General features: G+C 43.4%; 13 protein-coding genes across 13 annotated transcripts; 7 read left to right on the top strand and 6 right to left on the bottom strand.

The window, feature by feature from the left end:
* Positions 1-9: 9 nt before the first annotated feature.
* V1516DRAFT_681942 (uncharacterized protein) lies at positions 10-4,517 on the bottom strand. Its single transcript, XM_066923318.1, has 5 exons — positions 4,127-4,517; positions 3,786-3,939; positions 3,415-3,723; positions 3,174-3,360; positions 10-3,121 (listed from the first exon to the last, which is right to left on the bottom strand). Exons 1-5 carry the CDS (start codon positions 4,151-4,153, stop codon positions 322-324), a joined length of 3,477 nt encoding a protein of 1,158 aa, XP_066775019.1. The 5' UTR covers positions 4,154-4,517; the 3' UTR covers positions 10-321.
* A 6-nt stretch (positions 4,518-4,523) lies between these two features.
* Positions 4,524-5,579, top strand: V1516DRAFT_681946 (SGS domain-containing protein). Its single transcript, XM_066923319.1, has 4 exons — positions 4,524-4,714; positions 4,770-4,863; positions 4,926-5,418; positions 5,464-5,579. The coding sequence occupies exons 1-4, from the start codon at positions 4,698-4,700 to the stop codon at positions 5,487-5,489; spliced, it is 630 nt and encodes a 209-aa protein (XP_066775020.1). The 5' UTR covers positions 4,524-4,697; the 3' UTR covers positions 5,490-5,579.
* On the bottom strand, positions 5,524-6,840 carry V1516DRAFT_681949 (signal recognition particle, SRP19 subunit). Its single transcript, XM_066923320.1, has 3 exons — positions 6,258-6,840; positions 6,095-6,197; positions 5,524-6,047 (listed from the first exon to the last, which is right to left on the bottom strand). The coding sequence occupies exons 1-3, from the start codon at positions 6,648-6,650 to the stop codon at positions 5,593-5,595; spliced, it is 951 nt and encodes a 316-aa protein (XP_066775021.1). The 5' UTR covers positions 6,651-6,840; the 3' UTR covers positions 5,524-5,592.
* Positions 6,841-7,349: 509 nt separating this feature from the next.
* Positions 7,350-8,420, top strand: V1516DRAFT_613396 (histone H3-K56 acetyltransferase; the record flags this gene model as incomplete). Its single annotated transcript, XM_066919312.1, has 1 exon — positions 7,350-8,420. A coding segment is annotated over one exon (1,071 nt), but the record flags the coding sequence as incomplete, so codon positions are not given.
* Positions 8,421-8,467: 47 nt separating this feature from the next.
* Positions 8,468-9,808, bottom strand: V1516DRAFT_629928 (Spo11/DNA topoisomerase VI subunit A; the record flags this gene model as incomplete). Its single annotated transcript, XM_066919911.1, has 6 exons — positions 8,468-8,597; positions 8,648-8,964; positions 9,016-9,168; positions 9,216-9,472; positions 9,529-9,626; positions 9,678-9,808. Coding segments are annotated over 6 exons (1,086 nt in total), but the record flags the coding sequence as incomplete, so codon positions are not given.
* A 278-nt stretch (positions 9,809-10,086) lies between these two features.
* On the top strand, positions 10,087-11,337 carry V1516DRAFT_681958 (autophagy protein Apg6-domain-containing protein). The gene is made up of 2 exons (XM_066923321.1): positions 10,087-10,347; positions 10,395-11,337. The coding sequence occupies exons 1-2, from the start codon at positions 10,206-10,208 to the stop codon at positions 11,222-11,224; spliced, it is 972 nt and encodes a 323-aa protein (XP_066775024.1). The 5' UTR covers positions 10,087-10,205; the 3' UTR covers positions 11,225-11,337.
* Positions 11,230-12,498, bottom strand: V1516DRAFT_708996 (mitochondrial carrier domain-containing protein). The gene is made up of 4 exons (XM_066924209.1): positions 12,286-12,498; positions 12,105-12,234; positions 11,914-12,061; positions 11,230-11,855 (listed from the first exon to the last, which is right to left on the bottom strand). Exons 1-4 carry the CDS (start codon positions 12,390-12,392, stop codon positions 11,323-11,325), a joined length of 918 nt encoding a protein of 305 aa, XP_066775025.1. The 5' UTR covers positions 12,393-12,498; the 3' UTR covers positions 11,230-11,322.
* Positions 12,499-12,638: 140 nt separating this feature from the next.
* V1516DRAFT_681962 (WD40-repeat-containing domain protein) lies at positions 12,639-14,017 on the top strand. Its single transcript, XM_066923322.1, has 5 exons — positions 12,639-12,873; positions 12,930-13,027; positions 13,078-13,644; positions 13,690-13,841; positions 13,896-14,017. Exons 1-5 carry the CDS (start codon positions 12,698-12,700, stop codon positions 13,938-13,940), a joined length of 1,038 nt encoding a protein of 345 aa, XP_066775026.1. The 5' UTR covers positions 12,639-12,697; the 3' UTR covers positions 13,941-14,017.
* On the top strand, positions 13,802-15,299 carry V1516DRAFT_120331 (DHS-like NAD/FAD-binding domain-containing protein). The gene is made up of 3 exons (XM_066918612.1): positions 13,802-13,841; positions 13,896-14,447; positions 14,501-15,299. Exons 2-3 carry the CDS (start codon positions 14,063-14,065, stop codon positions 15,190-15,192), a joined length of 1,077 nt encoding a protein of 358 aa, XP_066775027.1. The 5' UTR covers positions 13,802-13,841; positions 13,896-14,062; the 3' UTR covers positions 15,193-15,299.
* Positions 15,292-17,663, bottom strand: V1516DRAFT_120376 (uncharacterized protein). Its single transcript, XM_066918613.1, has one exon. The coding sequence runs from the start codon at positions 17,492-17,494 to the stop codon at positions 15,407-15,409; it is 2,088 nt and encodes a 695-aa protein (XP_066775028.1). The 5' UTR covers positions 17,495-17,663; the 3' UTR covers positions 15,292-15,406.
* Positions 17,664-18,243: 580 nt separating this feature from the next.
* Positions 18,244-19,896, top strand: V1516DRAFT_681969 (Pre-mRNA cleavage complex II protein Clp1-domain-containing protein). The gene is made up of 4 exons (XM_066923323.1): positions 18,244-18,336; positions 18,389-18,484; positions 18,552-19,669; positions 19,732-19,896. Exons 1-4 carry the CDS (start codon positions 18,307-18,309, stop codon positions 19,835-19,837), a joined length of 1,350 nt encoding a protein of 449 aa, XP_066775029.1. The 5' UTR covers positions 18,244-18,306; the 3' UTR covers positions 19,838-19,896.
* V1516DRAFT_714265 (Metallo-dependent phosphatase-like protein) lies at positions 19,830-21,282 on the bottom strand. The gene is made up of 4 exons (XM_066924331.1): positions 21,029-21,282; positions 20,810-20,975; positions 20,434-20,759; positions 19,830-20,376 (listed from the first exon to the last, which is right to left on the bottom strand). The coding sequence occupies exons 1-4, from the start codon at positions 21,048-21,050 to the stop codon at positions 19,925-19,927; spliced, it is 966 nt and encodes a 321-aa protein (XP_066775030.1). The 5' UTR covers positions 21,051-21,282; the 3' UTR covers positions 19,830-19,924.
* On the top strand, positions 21,235-23,535 carry V1516DRAFT_120427 (uncharacterized protein). The gene is made up of 3 exons (XM_066918614.1): positions 21,235-22,463; positions 22,522-22,817; positions 22,867-23,535. The coding sequence occupies exons 1-3, from the start codon at positions 21,646-21,648 to the stop codon at positions 23,499-23,501; spliced, it is 1,749 nt and encodes a 582-aa protein (XP_066775031.1). The 5' UTR covers positions 21,235-21,645; the 3' UTR covers positions 23,502-23,535.
* The last annotated feature ends 91 nt before the right edge of the window (positions 23,536-23,626 follow it).

Consider the following 23,626-nt stretch of genomic DNA (forward strand, 5'->3'; position numbering starts at 1 on the left):
AAAAATATTGTTCATACTATTCTATCAGTGTTCTGACTAATTTCTCCGCTCCGTTTCTCCCAATCGTCAAGTTTTCTGTGCAAATGTATTATCACCAGATCAGCACTCTAATTCCAAGTTTTAATAATATAATAATATAATATTACTAAATAATAACCAAGTCGTATAAATACACCAGACTAATTTTCATCCAATACTCGGAAACAGTCATATTTCCTCGATCCTTTACATGATGAAATAACATCAGAAGCATAGAAACAATAACCACGCACAGCACACAACACTCGTATCCAATGATAATACTTTCACTACCGTCCCATCTCACTTCTTTATGAAAATCGCACGCTGCTCATGTCTCAGTCCTCGATAGGTTGTCTTATCGAGGTGATCCAGCCCAAGTTCATCGTCTCTTTCAGCCATGTCATATAAAATTTTATCATCATCATTTTCAAGCTCAAAGGGCTTTGCGTTCTGTCCTCGTTGTATTAACGCAAACTTGATCCTTTCAAACTGCTTTTCACTCATCCCCATCCGCTTCTGCAGTCGCTTCTTGGTCTCAGAGAATGGCTCTCCAGCTTTCAGGGTAAAGAAAAAGGGCACTCCATGTGTATGACTCACATCCTTCTGATAATGAAATACACTGATTAATCGCTCGTCATCATTGTTCTTCGTATCATCAGGTCCAGTAACTTCCGCATACAAGGCTGCACTCTCCAAAATACTCTGCACTGCACGGTCCTCCGGATATTGTCGATGAATTCGGTTCACTTGAACACCATATACTCGCATCTTCTCTGCGTATTCAACTGGCAGTTCTGCCTTTGTAACCAGTTCGTTAATGATATCCCGCACATATCCCGTCTTAGGCACAAGTAAATCATACATATGACCTTGCACAATCCCTTCTGTCAATAACATAATTTTCACAGGCCTCTTGGATTCCAGTTCTTGCAAACTAACGTCCAAGACTTCATAAAACATCAGAGGTGAAATTAGCTGCGAGTAACCAGGCATGATCATGTCTTTTAATGTGGCCGTTGTGTTGGCCCGAATCACGTTCCGAACAGTTCCTGATAACTGAGTCGATGTGAACCGTAAATGCGTCGGATCGACTCCCAAATACGCTCCTACCTTCGTGGACAACTGTGTGTAGGTATCATTCAAACTCAAATAAAGCTGAAATTCCTTAAGCTCTTCATCGTCCGATGGTCGCGGCTTGAACACTAATTGCACACGATTCCGCAGATAATCGTAATACGACTTCACGTCGTGATAGCCCGGAATTTTACTCAGCTCGGAATCTGAAAACCTCTTTTGAAAGCAGATCACGTCACCGTCCTGGATTTCTGCTTGGGCAATACTCTGCTTGATTTTTAAAAATTCCACCATCGTAGAAGTGACTTCCTCGTACAACAGTAAATTCGTGTGCGATGGCCAACCCATCAGCTCGTTGATTTGTACGACCATATCTGAAAGCTTATCATCCTTTCCCAATACAACACAGCCGACACCGGTCAGAGTCTGCTCGCGAACATCAAAATACTTGATGAAAATGAGAAATCGCTTAGAGTGCTCGCCGATTCCATCTGCTTGAAACGGCACAATGGTCCGATTCGCGGAATTATATTGTGCTTGCTCGACGTACAATTTCAAATCGGTACCTTTTGAACCTTGTCTCTCCTTGATTTCTTCCAAAGTTAAAATAGGATCATCAGGAAGCACAGAGTCCGGTCGCAAAGTCTTATTTTGTCGATTAGTGATGATCCAGAACCTTAGAGTCTGCGGACGAGCAATGTTAAGCTCTTTAGCAACCAAATCGCGTAATTCTGAAACCCGGAATTTCCGTAAAACTTTCAAGAGCAAAGGACGTGCTTCTACAGGAACATCAGACCCCGCAGCATCATCAGTCCATTGTGCGATATCAAATCCATGATAATGTACAAAGTTACGATTTGACATTACTTTGACGGTCATGTACAAATGCTGCTCTTCACGTTCCTTTCTGCGAGCTTCTTCATCTCGCTGCTCTTGTTCGATCCGAGCAGCAATATGGAGGGGTGTGTCTTCGGCAGCCAGTGGCGCCAGAATAGTGTCCAGACGAGACTTTCTGAGATATACCAGCATGTATGCATTTGAATGACGTCGCACGGAAAACTTTGGCTGCTGACGCATCGCAGCATACTGCCCCATGAACCCAGAATTCACTTGCTGAGTATTGGGTTGCAGATCTTCACCGTAGTTTTCGTCCAATACTTCCTTCAATGTTGCTTTTGTGACTCGATCATCATCAAACTTGTACCAATCACCTTCTTTGTCGGGTTTTAGTAGCGCATAGTAATGGCCAGCATTAAGATCACCGCTATGAACAAGAACACCATGTAAAACATACTCCCAAGGCTCATCGCGAGACGTTTCGGGAGTCAAAAACTCCTTCAGGTCTATCTCGAGCGGGAACTCATATCTATCATTGATTTTCACCATCATATCACGAATAAAATCATAGTCGAACCGTTTCAGCTGCAGATGCAGAATCGGAGGGAATGACTGGAATATGACGCCTTTCTCAGCATCTTGGAGTCCGTGACCAGTAGCCATGTACTGATTTTCGCCATTCAGCGTTTCAACTTGGATATAATCCTTAAAAGCATCGTGCAGATTCTTCATGCCCTTGACATTCAGTTGAATATCCCAGAAATCCTCAGTCCGCGAGCTCTCGAAGTCTACATTAATACATTTAACGTAACTCTTCATTTGACCCACAAAAAGCTCATTTAATGCTTTGTCGACTTTTGTGCCTTTCATTTTACCCTCAAGATTGTCCATCAAAACACGAAGAAATTCCTGAACATCATGCTGAGTGAACGCATCCGCAGTATCCCAACCAAATGATCGCGTGAGAACTAACGTGCCGACGGGATGCTGTGCAGTCTGAAGTTGATAAAATACTCTCTGCAGAGCCAGAGGGACACTGCTGGTTGGTTCATCTGTGTCTGTCGGAATCTGATAAACAGTCTTCCTGAACTGCGTAGTAAAGAATAAGGATTGCAGAAGAGAGTTCATGTAACAGGTTGCACCTTGGTTACGCAGACCAACATAGCCCGTTTCTTTCTTAGAGTCGTAGCTTGAATCAAGGTTAGTCAATGCAGAATCAATGAAAAATACAAGATATTTACTTGGTAAAGTTGTGCCAAAGTACACCAGTAGGATCTTTAATGATCCGCACATATGTTATAATGTTCACCTTATCATCTTCAAGGAGGGGGGAATCCTGATTGTTAGATTTAACATTAAGCTTAGCAAGCTCATAAAATCTTGTAAAACCCCAGTCCTTGTCGTCATGTGTAAATCTATGATGGGCATCTACACTTCACGTTAATACAAAATGAAACTGCAAAACGAATGAACCGAACGTACGAAATTCATGAAAAGCAGACGGATCACGATAGTTTGCCATGACAAGACCAAACTGAGCGCAGACCGCCCAATCTGTCTCATCAGCTGGCTTCTCAATAGGAGAGCATTCAAGATAAAGAGAGACCTGGTCAGCACAGTTTCCGGCCGGGAATAGAAGAGGACGCCATTCAAAACAACTGGTTTTAAAAGCAGGACCATGCAGGCGCTTTTCCAGTTTTCGCCAGGACTCGATATGCCAAGTATGGTGAGTTTCCTCGGCAACCTCAAGATCCTCCATTGGCGGACAGACAAGCCTCATCATCGCATCATCTTTGTAATGGTTAGCTACGAGTCGACGGCACAAGCGTGACATAAGCAAAAACAAGACGTACAATCATCCGCTGTAATAGGAGCGACGTCTTCAGTGGAATCGGAGGAGTCGAGAGGGGCTTTCTCGGAAGGAGGTTTGAGATCTTCCTGGATCTGAGGTGACGGCGGAGATGGGGAGGGAGTTTCGATAGATAGCCCATCATTGTCCGTATTATCCTAGACGGCGAAACAAAGTCAGCGATTAAAGACGGAGAAATAGATTTTTAACTTAGAGAGTCAATCGAATTCGCCTGGGATGCCGAATCGTTTGAACGACCGACCATTGGAAAGCAAGATAGACGAATACGGAAGAGGTATCGCAAAAAGCCGTCTAAAGATCGCGAAACGGGGGGTTGATACATACAGTAGAGGAGTCCATAGCGGTTTCCATCCTGATCTAAACGAAATAAAACAAAAAGTTCAGTGCAGAATGTCGGCTAATATCCCGATTATCCTAACAAAAGTCGATACAGTCGCAACAACAAAAAAGATACTTCTGTCGCGAGATGTACTTGGATTTTGCTTGCTTATTAGACCACGCTGAGCCGGCAGACACACCAAAAACGACCCGATTTTGAGCAAAATTGCGGCAATCTAACCAGAAAGAGAAGATTGTATTCGAAATCGACCGCAAATCGACAAAATGACTAGCTGTTGCTTAGCCCTTTTCGTCCACAAATCGTGTCTACGGAGGAGTCGGCTGCCAGTTCCAGCCAGATTCTGGCGGTCTATCAAGCTAGTACCCAGCAGCGGAAACGTGGATTTGGTTTTGGTCATGTGATGTGTATCATGTGACTGGGAGATGGAGGACGATTCTGGAACTGCATCTAGCTCTGTGAAAAATACGGGAGAAGACTACACGAAAAAGATTTGGGTGACAAAGAGGTGGGTTGATTACGACACTTTGGGTTGAATTGAATTGAATAAAATAAACAATGTCAAGTCAGATTAGGTGAGTCTTAGCCGTCAACTGCTTCGATGAGAGCACGACTGACCAATATCGGAAGACACGAATGGTATCAGAACGAAGAGTTTGTGACAATCTCAATTTTTATAAAGAATGTTCCAAACGATGCAGCGATTTCAATCACACCCGAATCGGTGAGTTTTATTTTATCATTCTTATTGCTCTCAAGCATGATTGAATTTCTAATCGGAGGCAGATATCAGTTTCCTATCCGCTTGCAGAAGGCTCGCAGTTCTCGATCGAGCTTGGTCCGTTTGCAGCTCCAGTAGATCCGTCTCGATCTCGCTCTTCGATCATGAGGACCAAGATCGAAATCAAGCTCGCAAAGAGTTCTGCAGCTAAATGGCCTGCTCTCGAGAAATCTGATGTGGAAGTCATCGCTGATCAACCGACCGCCGCACACTTCGCCGCACCGGGATCGCAGTCGTCTTCAGCAAGTCTTCCTTCCGCATATTCTAACTCAACAGTGAAGAATTGGGATGCCCTTGCGAGTGAATTGTCAAAGGAAGAAGGCACTGATGAAATAGAGGATGGCGATCCAGCGTCACAGTTCTTTAAGAAGCTCTACGCTGATTCAGATGAAGACACTCGTCGAGCTATGATGAAGAGCTATGTGGAGAGTAACGGGACAGCTTTAAGTACTAATTGGACTGACGTAGGGTCGAGAGAAGTCAAAACAGAGCCTCCTAGTAAGTTAATCTCGAGTCATCCTGTGTAGTTGCTAATGAATACAGGCGGACTTGTTGAGAAGAAGTGGTAGTTATTCTGGTGTTTGCAAAGTGCTACTGTTGATTGCATTGCTTCATGTATTATATAAGTTCATCCATTATATCTTTATTGCACTAACAAATTTATAATACAACTCACTTCCGAGATTTTCGTCCTGAGCGGCCTCCTTGAGCTCCACCCATACCACCCATACCACCCATACCACCAAGTCCTGCTGCTAGCTGACCTAAGCCGCCGAGTCCGCCCAAGCCTTGAAGTCCATTCAGACCACCAAGACCTTCTAAGCCCTTGAGTCCACCTGGAAGTCCAGCCAATCCAGGCGGCAACTTTCCATTTGCAAGTCCTTCCATTCCAGGGATTCCTCCTAAACCACCCGCTAAATCCTTGAATATATTCTCGTTCACGCCTCCCCCGGTAAGAGCATTACTGTGAAGTGGCAGCACATCGTTCATTTTCCAGCCACGAGGTACCGCCGGTTTTTCAGGTGCTTTGTCGGCGGGTAAGCCAGGAATAGGCAGCTTCAGAGCGTCATCAGGAGCCGTGGGATGATCTTGTAAATACATGGCGATCTGACGGTACAAATCTCGTTCTAGATGGGGTAAATATGGGTTATCGTGGCACATGAGGGTGACATACTATTTTTAATATTTGGATTTTGCAATTTGCCAGTCTCCGGATCCCTAATCAAGACACGTACTCGTCCCGGATTTGACCAATCTTTCGGATGCAGTTTTTGCGGCTGTCACAGGTTAATATTCAACAAATATTTCTAAATAAAACGAAACTATATCCAAATTACCTCCAAAAAAGTTTGTAAAGGCAGAGCAGCACAAGCTTCCGCAATTTTCTGGGCTAGAGGATTTTCAACTGCAAGTTCCTTATTAACCCGCCGTCCTTCCTGGTGGGTTCGTCGTGCATCAAAATACACAGGATAGAGAATTTGCCATTCTTTAAATTGTGACTCGTCAACGGTATACTGCGGTCTCATACCACCCCTCATAGGCGTCGATCGGCCAGCTGAGGGCGCGATTGGATTCGCTCGAGCCGACATAACTGTTGAAGATGAAGAACTCGGTTGTAATCTAGCGCCTCCGGAGTTCGGTCCTGATGGAACCGCCTCAAGAACCTTTCGAGGATCAAAGTCCGAGGGATCGAAATCCATGTCGTCTACATCGTCAATTTCTTCGAGCATCTTACTTCGAGAAGAGGTAGAAAAAAATAGATAAAGTAGATATTGAAGTTGTGATCAAAGTAGTAAGAAATCAAGCGAGTCTTCAAAAATTCAAACTTATTGACCGATATTATTCAATTAATTTGTCGAAAGTCAAAATTTGGGGAAATGTTTGCACTCTAAATGAAGCGGTATATGTAAGAATAAGGTCCTGGTATGTATCGAAGTAGAGACAGCATTGATAATCTTACTTTCAATCTACAGATACAGCAAAGTTGATTTGGTAGATAAGGAGTTACTTACTATTATTGACTAAGGATAAATAGTTTAAGGTCATTAAATGCCGATTTATATTTGAATGTGTAGATATGTATTTTTAGAAATTTCTCGGACTGGCGAGACACCGGTGCCGACGCTAAATATTGTGAATTACTTTCTCTCCCATCCTTCTCCGTCCTTTCATAAAATAGAACTTACTAAGAACTATCGTCTTGTATAGTATTACTTGGTTTCATGTTAGGCACATTGTAATGGAATACATAGCTTGAGTCAATCTCATTTCTAGAACAGTATGCAACAAGAGAAATGGCTGACACTGATCAGACTAGTAGGACTACCAATTTTTGGAATCACTACCTCGGTCCTGCTCTCCCGAGCAGTGATGCGTGCCAACAAAGTCGACGAGTTACAGGAGAAACTCAAGACCCAGAACAGCACAAATTCGTTGTCTATCATATCGCCACAAAACCGACAAAGCAAGGATTGACTGAACCTCGACCCAAGGAACTTCAGAATGATCATGTGTATTCGACGCATTTAATAACGCTCGCTTATGATGAGATATATGTCTTAGCATTGGAAATTATCGTTTACCAATGCCCTTCTGTGACAACTATTTTTGTCGCTAAAGCCGACTCGACTGGGTTTGGTCCTGACAATTCGGCCCGTTTGAATTTGGCTCACGTTACCAGTGCTATTCTCTCAGCATTTCTGGAATCTACAGTCAAAGAGAACATCCCTTCGCGTATTTGTTTGTTTGCACGATCACAGCCTCAATACATATTTCCTGAATCCTCGAAAAACATTCGAAAACATGTGCTGAGTGACCGTGGACTTGTAAAATGGTGGATCCGCGTATTATCACCAGTTTTGACAAGCACATTTACCGACCAGATTCTAGCGCGAATTCGGATACCAGGAGCCGAATCTGGAGACATTAAATCGATCATTCAAGCAGCATCACAAACGAATTTGTGGAAAGAAGGAGATATTTTTAATTCAAATTCTGATCGTTTAACAGATAAGGCAGTGCTGCATATCCCAAATTTTCCTGACGATCCAAAATCGAGATTTCTGGATTTTATTATTGCGGAAGGTAGAGCGGATTGTACCTCTACGGAACAGTTTTTTATTGAGCTCGAAACAAGACAGGAGTTTCTTCTTGGGGCTGTCGTGTCTTTGATCGGCGTCCAAGGATCTCTGAAGCCGACAAATGGCCGTTACTCTTCATCACCAGTGTCTGAGTTTCCATGTGCAGTTGTTGATCAGAAAACTTACATAAAATTACACGATAGTATAGTCACATCGACATTTGAGAACGAAGAATCGGCTCGCAATGCGACTAAGTCTTGTACTGCTCTCTTACCAGAAACTGCTCGCTCGATTGTATCAGGTTCAGCAAAGTCTTTCAAGAAAACAAATCTTGCCAGTAGTACAATTGCAAAGCCAGTAACAGTTATCAACAGTGGATTGATTCGCAAACGAGTGAAACCACCTCGCACAGCTCCGACCTCTATTACCAATACAATGGCAAATGAATCAAAACGACCCCGACAATGTTAACTATTTTTATTATTCAGATGTGCAAAGACTGTATCGGTTATGTATCGAACAACACTGTTAACTTCCGTACCTATCGTGTTCATTTCGCACTTGTATCCTAGAAACAGCATTCTCTGCAATTCTGTCCTATTTGGCCCGTTAGCAACAACAAGAATTAGTAAAAACAGCATCCCTACCGAAGTTGAATTTCACTATCTTGCTTTATCCATGGTTTTCTTAATAAATTGGCAGTTTTTCTTCGATCTACTCGAGAAAGCGGTATCCAGGCAGAATCCTCTGTGTAATCGATTATCTTTATACCTATCCATTGGATTGCAGGAGTAGTAAGCCAGCCATTTTCATGTGCTAGCGCGCGACTCCCAAATTTATAATTCGCATAGATGTCGATCCCATGAGGATCTGAATCCACAATGGCAAAGATTGGAATCGACGGATATAAATCTGAAAACTGAAATAAAAATTGGCGGCACGCGATATCTGCATATCCTTTGCCCTAATATAGTTAAAATTATTTTCGATATGATGCAAATATTTTGCTGTTTACAGTGACTAAAATGCCCGACCCGATGTCAAGCCGATCAAAAAATCGCACGGAGTGGAGGCACCGAAAGACAGCTTCTTTCTCGACCACTAGGACGTAGCTGCACCGAATAATTGAAATCCTTGCAACCTGGTCCATAGTTGGAATTAGCTGGATCTGCTATTAGTCAGTACAGATGAATTCAAATGGCTTGAACAAATTACATCTCCCGAACCCATCAACACCGAGCAGTCAGCCATTTCAAGCTGATAGTTCCCACAAATCAGACTTTTTTGGGCAGCAACTATGCCAAGACTTGATCGCGAGACTTTCAAAGTTCTCGCGATATCATCAATTATCAGATCAACTGTCTGTTGAGATTTGAAAAGTTTGGTATCTTGGTAATATATATCTCTCTTAGTCATAATCCGCTCATGAGTTAAACAATCGGAGATAAAATCCAGTATTCGTAGCACTACAGCTACATTATGGTTAATTCAGAATTCCGTTGCATGACAAGTGCGCTATTATAGATACCAAATTTCCATGTCGCACGAGCATTCGAGCCAGGAAATTTAACAAGTAAATAAGAGTCTCTTTTTCCAGGCTCCAGTATTTTCTTTTGCTTATCAAACCTGATAGAGTTATTTTCTACTCTTGAAATCGTAGTCAATCAAGTCACGCACTTCACGGCTGTTTTTGTATTCCGGCTCACCAGTTTGATCTCACTTTCTCCTTGTCGCTCTAACTTGGTTAAAAATGAGATTACCATCAATTCGATTGCATTTAAGATATATTCTTTGTCAGATTCCGATTTTTTGAAAACTATGGTTATGAGAAATAGTGCGCATTTCCGAAATCAATTGAGTAACACCTACTATCGTCGGGTTGATCAACTAATGCCTCGTTTGGATCAGTATCAGATGAACTACGTAGTAACTCAAATTCTTCGCTGAATTCTTCGCTATAAAGATCCATTAAATCCATTTTATTTTGTTTATAAAGTTTATTAATAATCAAGAACACAAAGAAATCTAACTAACCTTACGAACTAACAATATAATAATTTAACAAGGTATTACAACTCCGCTGGGAGTAACACTGTAATCCAAGGGTATAGTTCTGACAGTTCATTATCAATCCATATGCAACTAAATATTGATTAATCTATTACTGTACCTCGCATATTAGAACAAGGCAGTATTACATGAGTCATGATGAGTGGAACTAGAACAGTTTACGAAAGTAAGAAGGCGCTGTTTCAGCCAATACCATTATGCCGCCGATGCCGGCAGCCGCTTGATATCCAAGAACTATCAGATCTTGACAATGTCAAAATAGGGCAGACAATGACGAGTATGTTTTCTTAAGTATCTATTAATTTACCTTTATCTAATGGTCAGGCTCGGCTCCAGTTACTCCAGGAGAACCAAATGGAAATAGTAGTGAAAAATTGCAGGGAACCTTGACGCCGGCGAGCATGAAGGCACGAACAAGTGGAATCTCATATTCTAATCGATCAGCACATGAATCTTTTGTGCTCTTGAGTGATTCAATGATCAGCAGGGCACGTAAAGAAGAAAATGTGGGGTCTTACGAAACAATGATTCGAAAATCCGAAGATGCCAACAAGGAAGCTGATATAGCAGAGGATGACAATTCAGATGGCGAAGGCGGACTGTATTCACTTTCAAGTCGACTTAGGATATCGGATCGAGTTTATGACTTGGTTAATGGTAAAACAGATATAGATCACCCGGTCTGTTCTGAGTGCTTGCAGTCGCTCGTCGCAGGTTTAAGACAGCAGTGTGCTGAAACGTTACGCGAAAAGGAAGCGTACAACAGGTTCTACGAACAAGTCCAGAAGGAGAAACCGTCATTGGAAGAACAAATTTCAGCTGAAAAAGAACTAGAAAAAATTTCAACTGAACAGGCAAACGCTCTTGCCGAGTTGAAAGCCGCGGAGCAGGAGCGAGAGGCGGTCGAGAAGGAGATTGAAGACTTACAATGCCAGTCGCGACTATTGGACGAGGAAGAAGAGAAGTTTTGGATTGCTCGCAATAATTATGAGACTGAATTGGAAGAGTTTTTGTTTGAACGTGATATGATTCGGAATAAATTGCAACATGATACCGAATTGGTCAGACGGTTGCAAGCTACGAATGTATTTACTGATGTTTTCGCGATGGAGGGCGCATCTGCCGCTGCGAACTTAATGTTAAAGAAGTTATGAATTGTCATTTGGATAGCGGTGTTTGGTGTTTCTATATCATTATTTTTAAATTCAAGATGCAAATTACAATGTCTATATAATAAATACAAAGGCCCAAATTAATTCACTCCCTCGATAAGCATGAGCAGTTTTCGCGTTTGCTCCATAAATGTCAGAGTTAGAATAGTATGCGGACCGATCCGCATCAAATGTGCGAAAAATCCTTTGTAGAGAGCCATAGGACCTTCAATTTTCACCGTCTTAACCAAACAGTCGACTAGTCCATTATACAAGTTTCCTCTCTGGTTATACATCCTGGTCATAATTACGTCCCAGGGATTCATAACTATACATACACCGAGACCGCTTACCGCGCTGGACATAAGATGTTGAGCAGGGCCCTCGGCTAATTTATACTGTTCTATAACAGATTTGCAATAATTGTAAATTGGAAGCTGAACGCTCGATCCTGCTCCAGTTCGTAAAATCGCAGAATCCACGCCCCTATATAGGCCTTTGAATCCCTCTGCTTTGAAAATCGATGATAAACCGTCCCACAAGTTCTTGTAGTGCGTTTGAGTGCCTACTTGGAAAACTGGCGAGTATGATTGCATCCTTGTTTTAACTAGAAAAAATGGAGACCCAGCAATAGCTGTGACATTTAGTATAAAGGCTTAACCGAGGTTCCTATAATTTTTTATTTAGCTTACCACCCATAATTCCGCTACTTGCTCCGGCGAATACATTAATAGCCAAATTTGACTTGTTAGCATCGCCCAGAAACAGACCGGACGTTAACCGCTGAATCGGCTCATAAAACCCAAGCCGACAACCGTTTAGGCCGATTTGATAAAAGTACTGCTAATTAGCTTTGCCTGATAAGCACAAAATGCCAACATACAGCACATCCTAGTCCTCGCTGCCATCCTCGAATGCCCTCGTTCTGAAGAATAACTTTTAGCGCTTGGAACAGGCCAGTATAGACTTTCTGAGCCTGTCCACGAGCCGCCAATTCACCTTGAAGCTGTAATCTGCATAACCATTGGCATTTTTCCATAATTCTATACTTGTGCCGAACATACCGAGTTTTCACTATTTCTATAGGATTGGTCACGGTGACGGCCCCGCACGCTGCCAGAGCACCTGCTGCGAACCCACCAGCACCACTGAGCTGTTTTTTGTCCGACATTCGACGTACTTTTTACTTGTAAAATGAATTGTATTTAATGAAGTTAAAGTTCCTCAGAATACTCGCGAATTGTAGATTATTTCCAAAACAAAATTTGACTATTGGCTGGTCTCCAGGGCTTGCTCAGGCTAATATCGGGCCGACGTCGGATAGGTCTATGGCCCGTTCCATCACGTGATCCCCCTGCGCAAATGCATAGACATATGGATTCAATCTGATTTAGATCTGTAAGTAGTTCATCCATGCCGTATTACCTTGGAAATATATCTGTAATTTTTAGCAAATGATCAATCGATAATAATAATATGAGTCTAGTAGGAATTTCGAAAGAAGTGGTTTGCAGTTTCCAGCCATCAAAAGCATTTCAGAATCACGATCGTGGAAGTAAAATTACCTCACTGGATTTTGACGATCAAGGTGGATTACTTCTTTCTACTGGTCAAGACAATGTGCTAAATCTATACGATGCTCGAGCTGGCAAGTAAGTGACTGATTATTTGATCTGATGAGGTGAGAAATAAGGCTCACATTGAATAGGTTCGACAAAGTGTTGCCCAGTAAAAAATATGGGTGCCATTTAGCTCGGTTTACACATACTTCTACAAACTGTGTGCATGCGTCGACAATGGAAAACGGTAAGTACTGATCAGTTTCGAATTCGTATTCAAATCATCTAATGAAATAGATACAATTCGGTATCTTTCGTTACACGATAATCAATATATCAGATATTTTAAGGGCCATAAAAAGAAAGTAATTGGTCTAGAGGTCGCACCTAGCAGCGATAAATTTCTCTCATCTTCTCTAGATAATACCATTCGATTATGGGACCTAAATTCAGCTAATTGTCATGGATTGTTGACCATCCCCTCTCCAGCTTATGTTACGTTTGATCCGGCTGGAGTGGTGTTTGCAGCGGCTTGTGAGCAGACAGCGGAAATCCTACTGTATGATTTGCGTAAGTACGAGGATGTTCCGTTTTCCGTGTTTCGTATCGATAGTTTGAAATCGCCTGCACGCGGTATTGCGGCGACGCCCTGGTCGAAAATAGAATTTTCAAATGATGGGAAGAAAATCTTGGTTTCGACCTACAGTCCAGCACACTACATTCTCGACGCTTTCTCGGGACAGGTAATGATGAAATTGCTCGGCGCATCTGGATATTCGATGCCGACTGGCCCAGACGGCAGTAGATTATTTGAATCCTCAGGAGATACGTGTTTTTCTCCTGACGGTCGATTTGTTTTCGCTGGTATGTGATATGAGACTGATCTCTGAGCCATATTAACAGTCTCAGGCTCAAAAGATAAAGTCATCGTTTGGGATTTACTGGCGCCAGTAAGAGAGGGAGCATTAAGACCGATTGCAGCTCTCGATTCACCATCTCCTGTCAACAATATTCTTTTCAATCCCCGAAATATGATGTTGGCGACCTCCGACGAGAATTTGGTAAGTTGGCAATACTGTTCATATAATACAATATTAGTTTTACTAAAACCTTAGGTTTTTTGGCTTCCTGACAAAGATGATAAAACCAAAAATAGTTGAAACTGAATTTATTTATATAATAGAAAATAACCTGTTATCTTTTTCGAGTCTCCCAAGATAGAGCATTCAATATCCCAACTAGTATCTGCTCTTAAAATTTAATCTGGATCAGTAGTAATACGATGATTCGAGTTCCCTACAATTTAAAGCCAGCTGCTCCTCCACGTATTCTTCCTCCCTCTGCCAATACCCTGGTCGGTGCGATTAAGGCTGCAAAAGCCTTTCTCGAGCCAGACAAGGGAAGGACATTGGTCATTACCGGAGCAGGGGTCTCAGTTGAGTCTGGGATCCCAGACTATCGTGGTCCCGGAGGAACATACACTTTGAACAAATCTTACAGACCAATATTCTATTCCGACTTTATCGAGCGACATCTTGTTCGACAGCGCTACTGGGCGCGCAGCTTCCTCGGGTGGGAAGCTATCCGATTAGCACAGCCAAACCGAGTTCACCGTGCTATCGGACAGTTATATGATAACGGTTGGATCGACAATCTGATTACACAGAGTGAGAATTGTTTGCGTCCGGTATTACTCTAAATGTTAACATCTCTGTTCTAGATGTTGACGGCTTGCATTCGAAATATATATCTGACGTGACCGAGATCCATGGCACACTGTCTGCAGTAGTTTGTTTAACCTGCAATTCCCGGCTACCGCGGTCCGAATTGCAACGACAGCTGGCAGAATTGAATCCGGATTGGAATGACTTACTACAACAAGAACTTGATCGATTAGAGCGGCAGAAGCGCGTTAGAAGGGATCCCATACAAGATTTTAGACTGAATCCTGACGGTGATCTTGAACTGCCTTCCTCAATTCGTTACGATGATTTCAGATATCCTGTCTGCCCTACCTGTGCCTCGAGAGGCATCGCACACGCTCTCGAGGACGGACAAACATGGTCTCAGAATCTAAACGAGAACGTCACTGTCGCGCATTCGCATCGGAAAGTGAAAGACGTCGGTGTGTTGAAGCCAGACGTCGTATTTTTTGGGGAGAACGTCGATATCGAGATACGACGCTCTGCAGAGGCCAAAGTCGAAAGTGCAGATAACATACTGGTCATAGCCAGCTCATTGGCAACATTCTCGGCATTTAGACTTGTAAAAGAAGGAAAGCAGGCCGGCAAAACTATTGGTATTTTGAACATGGGTCCAGTCCGAGGGGAACATGAAGTTTTAACGGATTCTGATATGAGACTATCTTTTGTCGCGGGCGACGTATTAGACGGCATTGTTAAATATTTATAGACTATTCTACCTTGCTATATATATATTTATACTGGTTAGATCAATATTGCATGTGGACGACCTTGTATATAATTACAATATATTTAATACAAACTAATTAAATATTATTTCAGTCCTTCATCCCCTAACTTCCAAAAATCAGACAAACTCCGCAATAATTTATTAAAAGAAATTTTGCTCAAAAGAATGACAAAAGCAAAACAAATTCGTATCACTAGACTGCTCCAATATCAAGTTCCTCTATGCCATCATCCATAACTGAATCGAGCCCACCATCATAAATATTAGTTGGCATCGGTAAATCGACCGGAATTTCTTCTGGGCGTGCAAGTTCTTCAGAGGCAGTGTAATTATGGCACGAAACATAACACTCTAAAATATCTCGCGCTACAACGTGTAAAGCCACCGAGGTCGAATCTTTGACTCCGATCGTGATCACTATCGTATCGTCTAGCCAGCCATGATAATACTGACTCACCAGCTGGTTTTGATATAAGTCATCAGGTAAACCAAACTCTTTCAGATACTTGTTGACGACATCTTCTTCATCCTTTACATCGTTCTCGTCACCCTCAAAAGGAAGCTCACCAAACTTTCTTCGCGGATGCTTATGCGTCAAAGAACGTTTTCCTCGGTTGACAGTACGTCGCCAAAGTTGATTCTCAGTAGGCATTTCTGGCTCTTGCTGTGGAGATTCCCATGTCGCTGGATCATCACCTCCAATGTCATCGTCCGGAGTTAGCTCTACATTTTTCAGATCCATGCCGCTATCAAGAAGACCAATCTTGTTTGCAGACTCGGCTGTAGCCACTCGATTCGTATCGGAGTGGTCCAGAATCTGCCAGATAGCATGACCACCATAAATCTTTTCATTCCAGTCTCGACGGCGTGTGTGGTGGGGATCCCATTGGATCGTAGTTGTATATAACAAGTTCCGCTGCTCTGTACCAACATAAACAATGCTGGATGTTCGGCCAAGAATTTCAAAAGGTGCTGTCGCGTTCATAATTAAGACGTACCTTTTGTAAGAAATACTTAGATATCTGAGAAGCTTGACATGGAAAATTTCGATCAAAACTGTATTGTGTATGGTGGGTATACAGGGAAAATTGCAAAGAGTCACTCGAAGTGAATTTGAAGCCTGATGAAGAAAGTTGCGTCGATTAGAATCAGGTGCATAATCTCTTAATAAAGATTTTACACATTTTGGATCATGATCGATCGCAAAATTGGCACTTGCAAGTGGAGCATTGTATTCACCATCAAAAAAGGACTGTAGATTTGAAAGCGACCTTTCAAGAAGTCGACGAGAAACAAATGGCGTATTGTCCTCATCCCAAAGCAGGAAATAGTTTTTCTCAACCGGATCATCGCGATCACGGGGAACTAGCGTTGGCTCCTCAAAGCGCATAGGAACATGTTGAATATGCATAGTCTCGTTCAATTCAGGTACTATCGCACGCATATCCATAATGTATTGACCCCAGCAAAACCCTTGGCCGTGCATTCCAAAGAGAACTAAAGGCTCACCAATAGGAGAGAAAAATAGCTTCGCGTCCTGGGCGCCGGTGGGAACTTCAAGAAGCTTATGTGTATCGGGGCAAAGACCTGGAGTTGGTTTAGTCAACGGGATCCTTGCAGTCTTTTGATTGTTCTTGCACTCTAACCAAGGCGAATCAGCATCTGCGGACCAATCCATGTCGCAATAGACAAGCTCGGTCATGCGCTCCTTAGACTCGCCATTATTGTTCTTGTCGCCATCACGTTTGTTAAATGCACTTGGACGTTTATCGGCACGGGCAAGAACAAAGTATTTGCTCGAGTGAGACTTTGGATAGGGCAGTAAACTGGGGTTGACCTTTCGCGGGGTTTTCGGGCCCCACCAGGGAAACTCTATGGGCACAACCGAGCCGTCTTTGGTAGTGACGGACTTGACGACCGTGGAGATGGGTGAATGGGTGCCAGAAAGTCCTTTCGAGCAGAATGCGAGATGATCGATAGGATGCTCGGCCTTCTTGAGGACGTGGTTCTCTTCGTACTGATGGACAATGAAATCCCGCACTCCGGCGGACGAAGAAAGATCATAGACCGGGTGGGTCGGATCCTTGATCGGACCGCTAGACAAATAAGTTGGATTCTGCGAGCCCGAGGAACCACCCGGAGAGAGCGACACGCGAATCGAAGGCAGCGAGTCTGAAAAGTGGTAGGCCGAGGTGATGAGAGCTGCAAAAGTGACCAGCAGAAGAACGAGGGCAACCGACAGGAATCTGCGCTGCAGGAGCGCCGACGGTAGCCTGATCATTTTATAGCTGGGCAGGCGATTCGAGGAATATTATGCTGTGAAGAACGACGGCAACGTCAACACAAGAAGGCAAAATGCAGACAGAATACAGAAGAAGGAAGTGTACAGAACGAGTCGAAGCAAAATACGCAAAACCCGAAGGAGACCTGCAGCAGCAACTGAAACCAGCGGGAATGAGCGCCGGAATGAGGAGAACGTAGAAAGAGGCAGCGAAAAGGAACGATGACTTAAAATAGGGGCTCACTAGCGAGGTGCTTTTAACAAAAGCAGAAGCAGCCCTGCCGTTAGTAGCGCTGCTATATCCTGCTATACGGCTAAGCTGGTCTTCAGCCGTACTCCTAGATAGCTGTGTGATTCCAGATGCTGTTTTGTGCTGGAGAATAGAGGAAAAACCTTGAGCGAAACAAACTATATCGTCGCGTATTTGGTTGGCTCGCTACGCTCGATTGTCGTCGCCTTAGCTTTCTTTTTGCGACTTCTGCTTCTGGAAGACTGAGAACAGCCAGTGGGCGGGCGTGACAGGCACGTGACACAAACTGATCTGTGCGTGCTAAGTGGGTCCCCTGAGTGCGAGGGTTACGCTTTGAGGGCTGCGGAGAGGCGACAAGCCGAGGGCGTGACTTGCCCTGAACCCTCGGGCTCGGGGGTCTGGGGTTGAGGATGTGCGTGGTAGGGTGTGCGTGGTAGGGTGTACGTGGTGGGTGGGAGTTCGCTGGACGCGTAGATCGGTGTAAACTTGCACGAAATGGGTCTTCGGGCACTACTGTACAGTACTGCTAATTAGTAGTGCTAACGTGCCTTGGCCGAGTAACATGGATCTTCCAGGTCTACAGCATGATGAGGTCTGTCAGCTCCAGTATAGTATATATTTTGTGTTAGAATCTAATGAATTAGTCCGCTTCAAATACAGCTTCGGTCTCTATAGTCCATCTGCATCCGAGATCAGAATGGCGCTTCGAGGTTGGACTCTCGTCTTCCTTGTCCGTAAAGGTCAGTAGGCTAATAGCGGCCACTTTCTGCGCGACCTCTAACGTCTTATGTGTATATCTCTATACAGTTGCTCAATGGAACTGCAGAAATATTTGGTACTGAACTAATCACTGGTCAAACTTATTCCTTCCGCGCTACAAAACTCTGCATATACACTTGGTACGGCTGCTCGATCGAATGGTCCGGCGAAGCACTTGCTGAATACACATCCGATGAGTCTGCAATGCATGTTTTCGCCAATCTGCATTTTGCACTGGAAAAAATGCGCGCTCAAGCTGGCGACCAGGCTGGTCCTCGTGTGCTTATTGTAGGTCCTCGCAGTTCTGGCAAGACCTCATTGGCCAAAATCCTCACTGCATATGCTGCTAAAATGCGTCGAGCTCCTATTGCTGTCAGTCTTGATCCCAAAGATAATATGCTGTCATTGCCAGGCTCGCTATCTGCAGCCTCTTTTTCGACAATGATAGACGTCGAGGATCTCGACACATGGGGTTCGAGTGCAACTACCGGACCTATGCACATTCCCCCAAAATATCCCATTGTATACTACTACGGTTCCGATTCGCCGGCTGATAACCCTCGTTATTATAAATCCCTTCTATTTCGACTATCTCAAGCGGTTGCATCACGAATGTCTCTTGATCGGGATGCGCGTTCTTCTGGAACGATCATTGATACTGCTACAATCTCTGATCAGAAACTCAGTTACGACCTAATCGACTCAATAGTTAATGATTTTTCAGTTTCAGTCGTAGTATCGGTCGGAAATGAGCGGTTATATAACGATCTTCTGAAGCGTTTTTCTTCTAGACCAGTTCCAATAACTGTCGTGAAAGTCCAGCGCTCGCCTGGTGTCGTTGAAATAGACGACTCTTATGGCAGGTCGATTCAACAGCGCATGTTCAAGCAATATTTCTATGGGCCAGAGAAAATGAATCTCTCTGCATTCACCATCACCGCAGATATCACTGCAATTACAGTCTATCGTCGCTCTGAGCAATCTCATTTGGTTGGGTCGTCCACGTTGCCTATTGGAACTGATGAATCTATCGTTGCTCCTACATTGATCACGAAAATGGAGGTTTCAGCAGCCTTGCAGAATACAATATTAGCGGTATTATTTGCGACCTCTGAAGATTCAGAAAGTGATATCGCTGAAGCCTCTGTAATGGGCTTTGTTCATGTGTGAGTATCCCATCCTCAACTTGTTCCTATCAGTTATTACTAACACATATATGTATATATAGTCTTGACGTTGATGAAACTAAAAAGAAAATGAAAATTCTTATGCCAATCAAAACAAGACTACCCGCTCGGGTGCTCATGATGGGCAATTACCAATTCCTAGAGTGAAAATCTAGCAAAATAATATATTACAATGCACATTCAATTGCACTTCTATTCTACTGTACAATCTTAAACATTACTATGGATTCAACGTTACAGAAAATGCTCAAACATCGAATTTAAATGCGCAGATAATCGCTGCTGTTGACTGCGATAATCTTCATTTTCCGGTGCCGCGTCGAAAACATTGAAAAACCTCTGACCGTTCTCGCTAACTTCTAACACAGATGCCAGATTTCCACATCTATAACAGTAGTTCGGTGCTGACCAAACGGTGGAGAGTCGATCATCAAATAAAATCTGATACCCTTGATCACATAATTGGTGTGCACGTAGAATATGCTCCATTTTGTTGACATGAAGAAACTTCTTAACGATCTCTGCTCCAAATGTATATCCTGCTCCTCGCGTCGAGATTCCGAAATCCTCCTTATCTGGGTCTGGATCGGACCATACTAGATCTGCCATGGCGCCTTCGTGCGGTATTTCACGGAATCGATCGACAACTTTGATCTGATCAATAGAATGCACATTGGGCGACAGTCCTAACCAGATCTGTTAGCAACTTGGATATATATTTGAAATTATAATCGAGAACCTACCACCATGAATGCAAAATATCCGATCATCAATCACAACGGACAGCGTGAGAAAATCAAACATTTCTGTGAAGCACTGCCATACGCGCGCATTGCCATATTTGGTTTTACATTCTCCATAAAAGCCATAGTTTTGAGATATTCCACGCGATTCGTGGTTACCTCGTACTAGATTAATCCTGTTTGGATATCGCAGTTTCAAACAAGTGAGTAGTGATATTGTTTCGACACTGAAGTAACCTCGATCAACATAATCACCAAGAAAGAGGTAATTTGTAGTGGGGGGAAAACCTCCAACCCTGAACAGTTCAATGAGATCAAAAAATTGGCTGTTATTTTAATTTAGCTATTTCCTTAATTTGAAATGAAAGCAGCATACCCGTGAATATCTCCTACGACCGACACCGGAGCTTTAATATGTATGACATTACTCTCCTTGACAAGCAATTCCTTCGCTTTTGTACACAAGGCTTCCACCACTGATTCAGTCAAAATCTCTCGCCGATATAATCGTTCAATGCAACTATCCAAATCGATATCTGCTCCTATTCGCTGAGATCAGTTTTGCATCTCCTTCATACTCATTGCAGACAAATACCTGGATGGTCGTCGATCGTCATCGCACATACAGCCGACAACACAGAACAGAGCAAGCCGTCAGCAAAATCACTAACGGTGCAACTCGACGCTTCTGTTTCTTTGAAAGAATACCTTTCTGTTGATACTATTTAAATTCACACTCTACGTAACTGCAATTGTGGCTTTGATGTAATACTTCTCATCCAACCCCATAATCTGGTCCTCTCGTCTTGGAAGCCCACACTTCTTACACTCGCGCCGCACATTGTTATGGTGACCGACGTTCCAAAGAACACTGTTTGTGTTCATCTTGGGATTTCTGCTGCTTCTATGTGTCAACAAACCTGGAAATTGACAATCTCGTCACTGTGAGAACAACACAGAATTACATTTAATTTTGTTGTTAAAGCTATATTTTTGTTTATCGTATTTTTATTATTCTTGAGAATATCCGAGATATCCAAAGATCATTGGTCATTCGACTAAGAGTCAAAATACAGAGCTTGTTTGGGTCAATCCTAATAGAATATTATTCCTATACCCAACGAGCGTAATCGATTGCTGATCGTTATTTACATACCCTCTGTTTTGCTATATCAATTTACTTTGGAAGTACGACATTACGCTAGTTGCAACATGAGTTCTTACTATTCGCACCGATCGCAGTCAAACCAACCTTCCTCGCAGCCACCACCTCCTTCGCATCCTCCGCCTTCTCAGACTGGATATCAATCTACATACTGGTCTTCTTCAAGTTCCGCATCCGCTCGACCGCCATCCGCTTCTTCTGCTCAGCAGTACGCTCATAGACCTCCAGGAACCGGATCTAGTTTACCACCATTTCAGCAGTATTCCCGACCTGCTCCCTATGATTATCCCCAAGATCTTTACGCTCGGCCTCCACTCGAACCATCAATGAAACGTTTATATGACAATCGTGGAGCACCTGCACCACTCGAGGGATTCAATGATGCATATGACTCTCAACATCGCCATTTGGCTCGACCTGGGCCTCCTGCTCAGGCTCCCTATTATGACATGTCAGACCCATACGCCCGACCTTCCTCTGGTTTGGCAGCTTCTTATCGTCCTCCGTCGCAACCTATGATGCAAAGATCAAATTACTATGATATGGCGCCACCGCCGCCCGACCCTTATTCTCGCTCGCGAGATGCTTTCCATCAACAAACGACACGTCTGTCTCCTCAGGACCCCTGGCGAAGTCCTCCACCCCGCTTCTCAGCGTCGTTTGGTTCGCAATCTTCTTCGAGCTATTACTCTCAACCCGCTCCATCTTCCTCAGGACACTCAGATCAACTGGGGTTTGGACCTTCTAATGAGATGCCCTATGTGCGAGATCGACGAGATGGGCGAGAGTATGCGATGGCAGCCCCCTATGCAGCACGGACAATTCATGATAGAATGCCAAAGTCCAGTGCTGCTCAGCACTCAGGGTAAGATTTTTTTTTATATATTTTAGTGCTTGAATCATACTGATACGGTTTGCATTAGTTGGACTCAGAGCAGACAAAGGTCTTTATCGCCAGAACGCCGATCTAACCGGTTCGAATCTTCATTTCGAAGCCATTCGGGGTCTAGTTCGCATAGCGGTTCGGACTATAATAGACGATCAATACCTCCCAAAGGAACTCGTCGAGCTTCTGATCGCAAGCAGCCACCAAAGATGATCGGCAATGCAGGAACTAGTGACGTACAAGCTTGCGAATCGCTTGGATACCCGATTCCCGAGCCTGTTTTGGATATTGAACATTCTGATTTCAATAATGAGTCTCCGTTGCCCTTATTCCGTAAGTCGGTTTCAGGAAATAGTATAGAAAATTAATTAATATGAGTTAGCTATTCGACCTCCCCGACAGATCAGTCCAGTTTTGGGTGCAACATATCGTGATACCGAGGCCAACAAAGGGCCACAGAGCCAACGTAAATACCCTGCGGACGAGCAAACAATTCGAGATCCTGTTCGTGCTATAATAGAGAAGAGCTTAATAACAAGACAGCGACCTCCGAAAATAAGTGCGAATCCTGCAGATCCTCGTGATAACGAAGTGTTGACTCCTCGCCGTGGACCAATGACAGGATCTACTCCAGGTCGAGGTAGATTTGAAAAAAAATGGAATGGCAGTGATACTGAAGATATCAACGGCGAACAGGGCAGTCAGCAAGCTACAGATGGCTCATTATCTATTGAAAGAATTGTTAAGAGGATGCGAGACGGAGAAGACGTGGATGGCGAAGACGGAAGAATACATCGGTCTGCATCGGGGTACGAAGGCAAGCGACTTCATCTTGATGAGGCCATTACTGAATCAGGCTCTCCGATGCCTAAATCCAAAAATTTTAAACGATCAAAGTCTGTCAAGCAGTCTGCGAGTGCAGCTATTGACCCTGAATCTGCTACCACTCAGGACTTACTACAAATTGTGGAAGGGACATTGGCACAGATACGAGGCAATCCTGTCTCTGACCAGTGACTTATACCGAGGACCATGAATTTATGTTGACATCTCCGGCTATATATTTGAATAATTACGACTATTTTTATTGTAGAACCACCATTTTGTACAGATTAAATTGTAGTGGAAACACGATAATATTG

This window comes from Lipomyces oligophaga, assembly GCF_038497815.1.
Source record: "Lipomyces oligophaga strain CBS 7107 unplaced genomic scaffold V1516scaffold_10, whole genome shotgun sequence".
Classification (NCBI taxonomy): domain Eukaryota; kingdom Fungi; phylum Ascomycota; class Lipomycetes; order Lipomycetales; family Lipomycetaceae; genus Lipomyces; species [Lipomyces] oligophaga.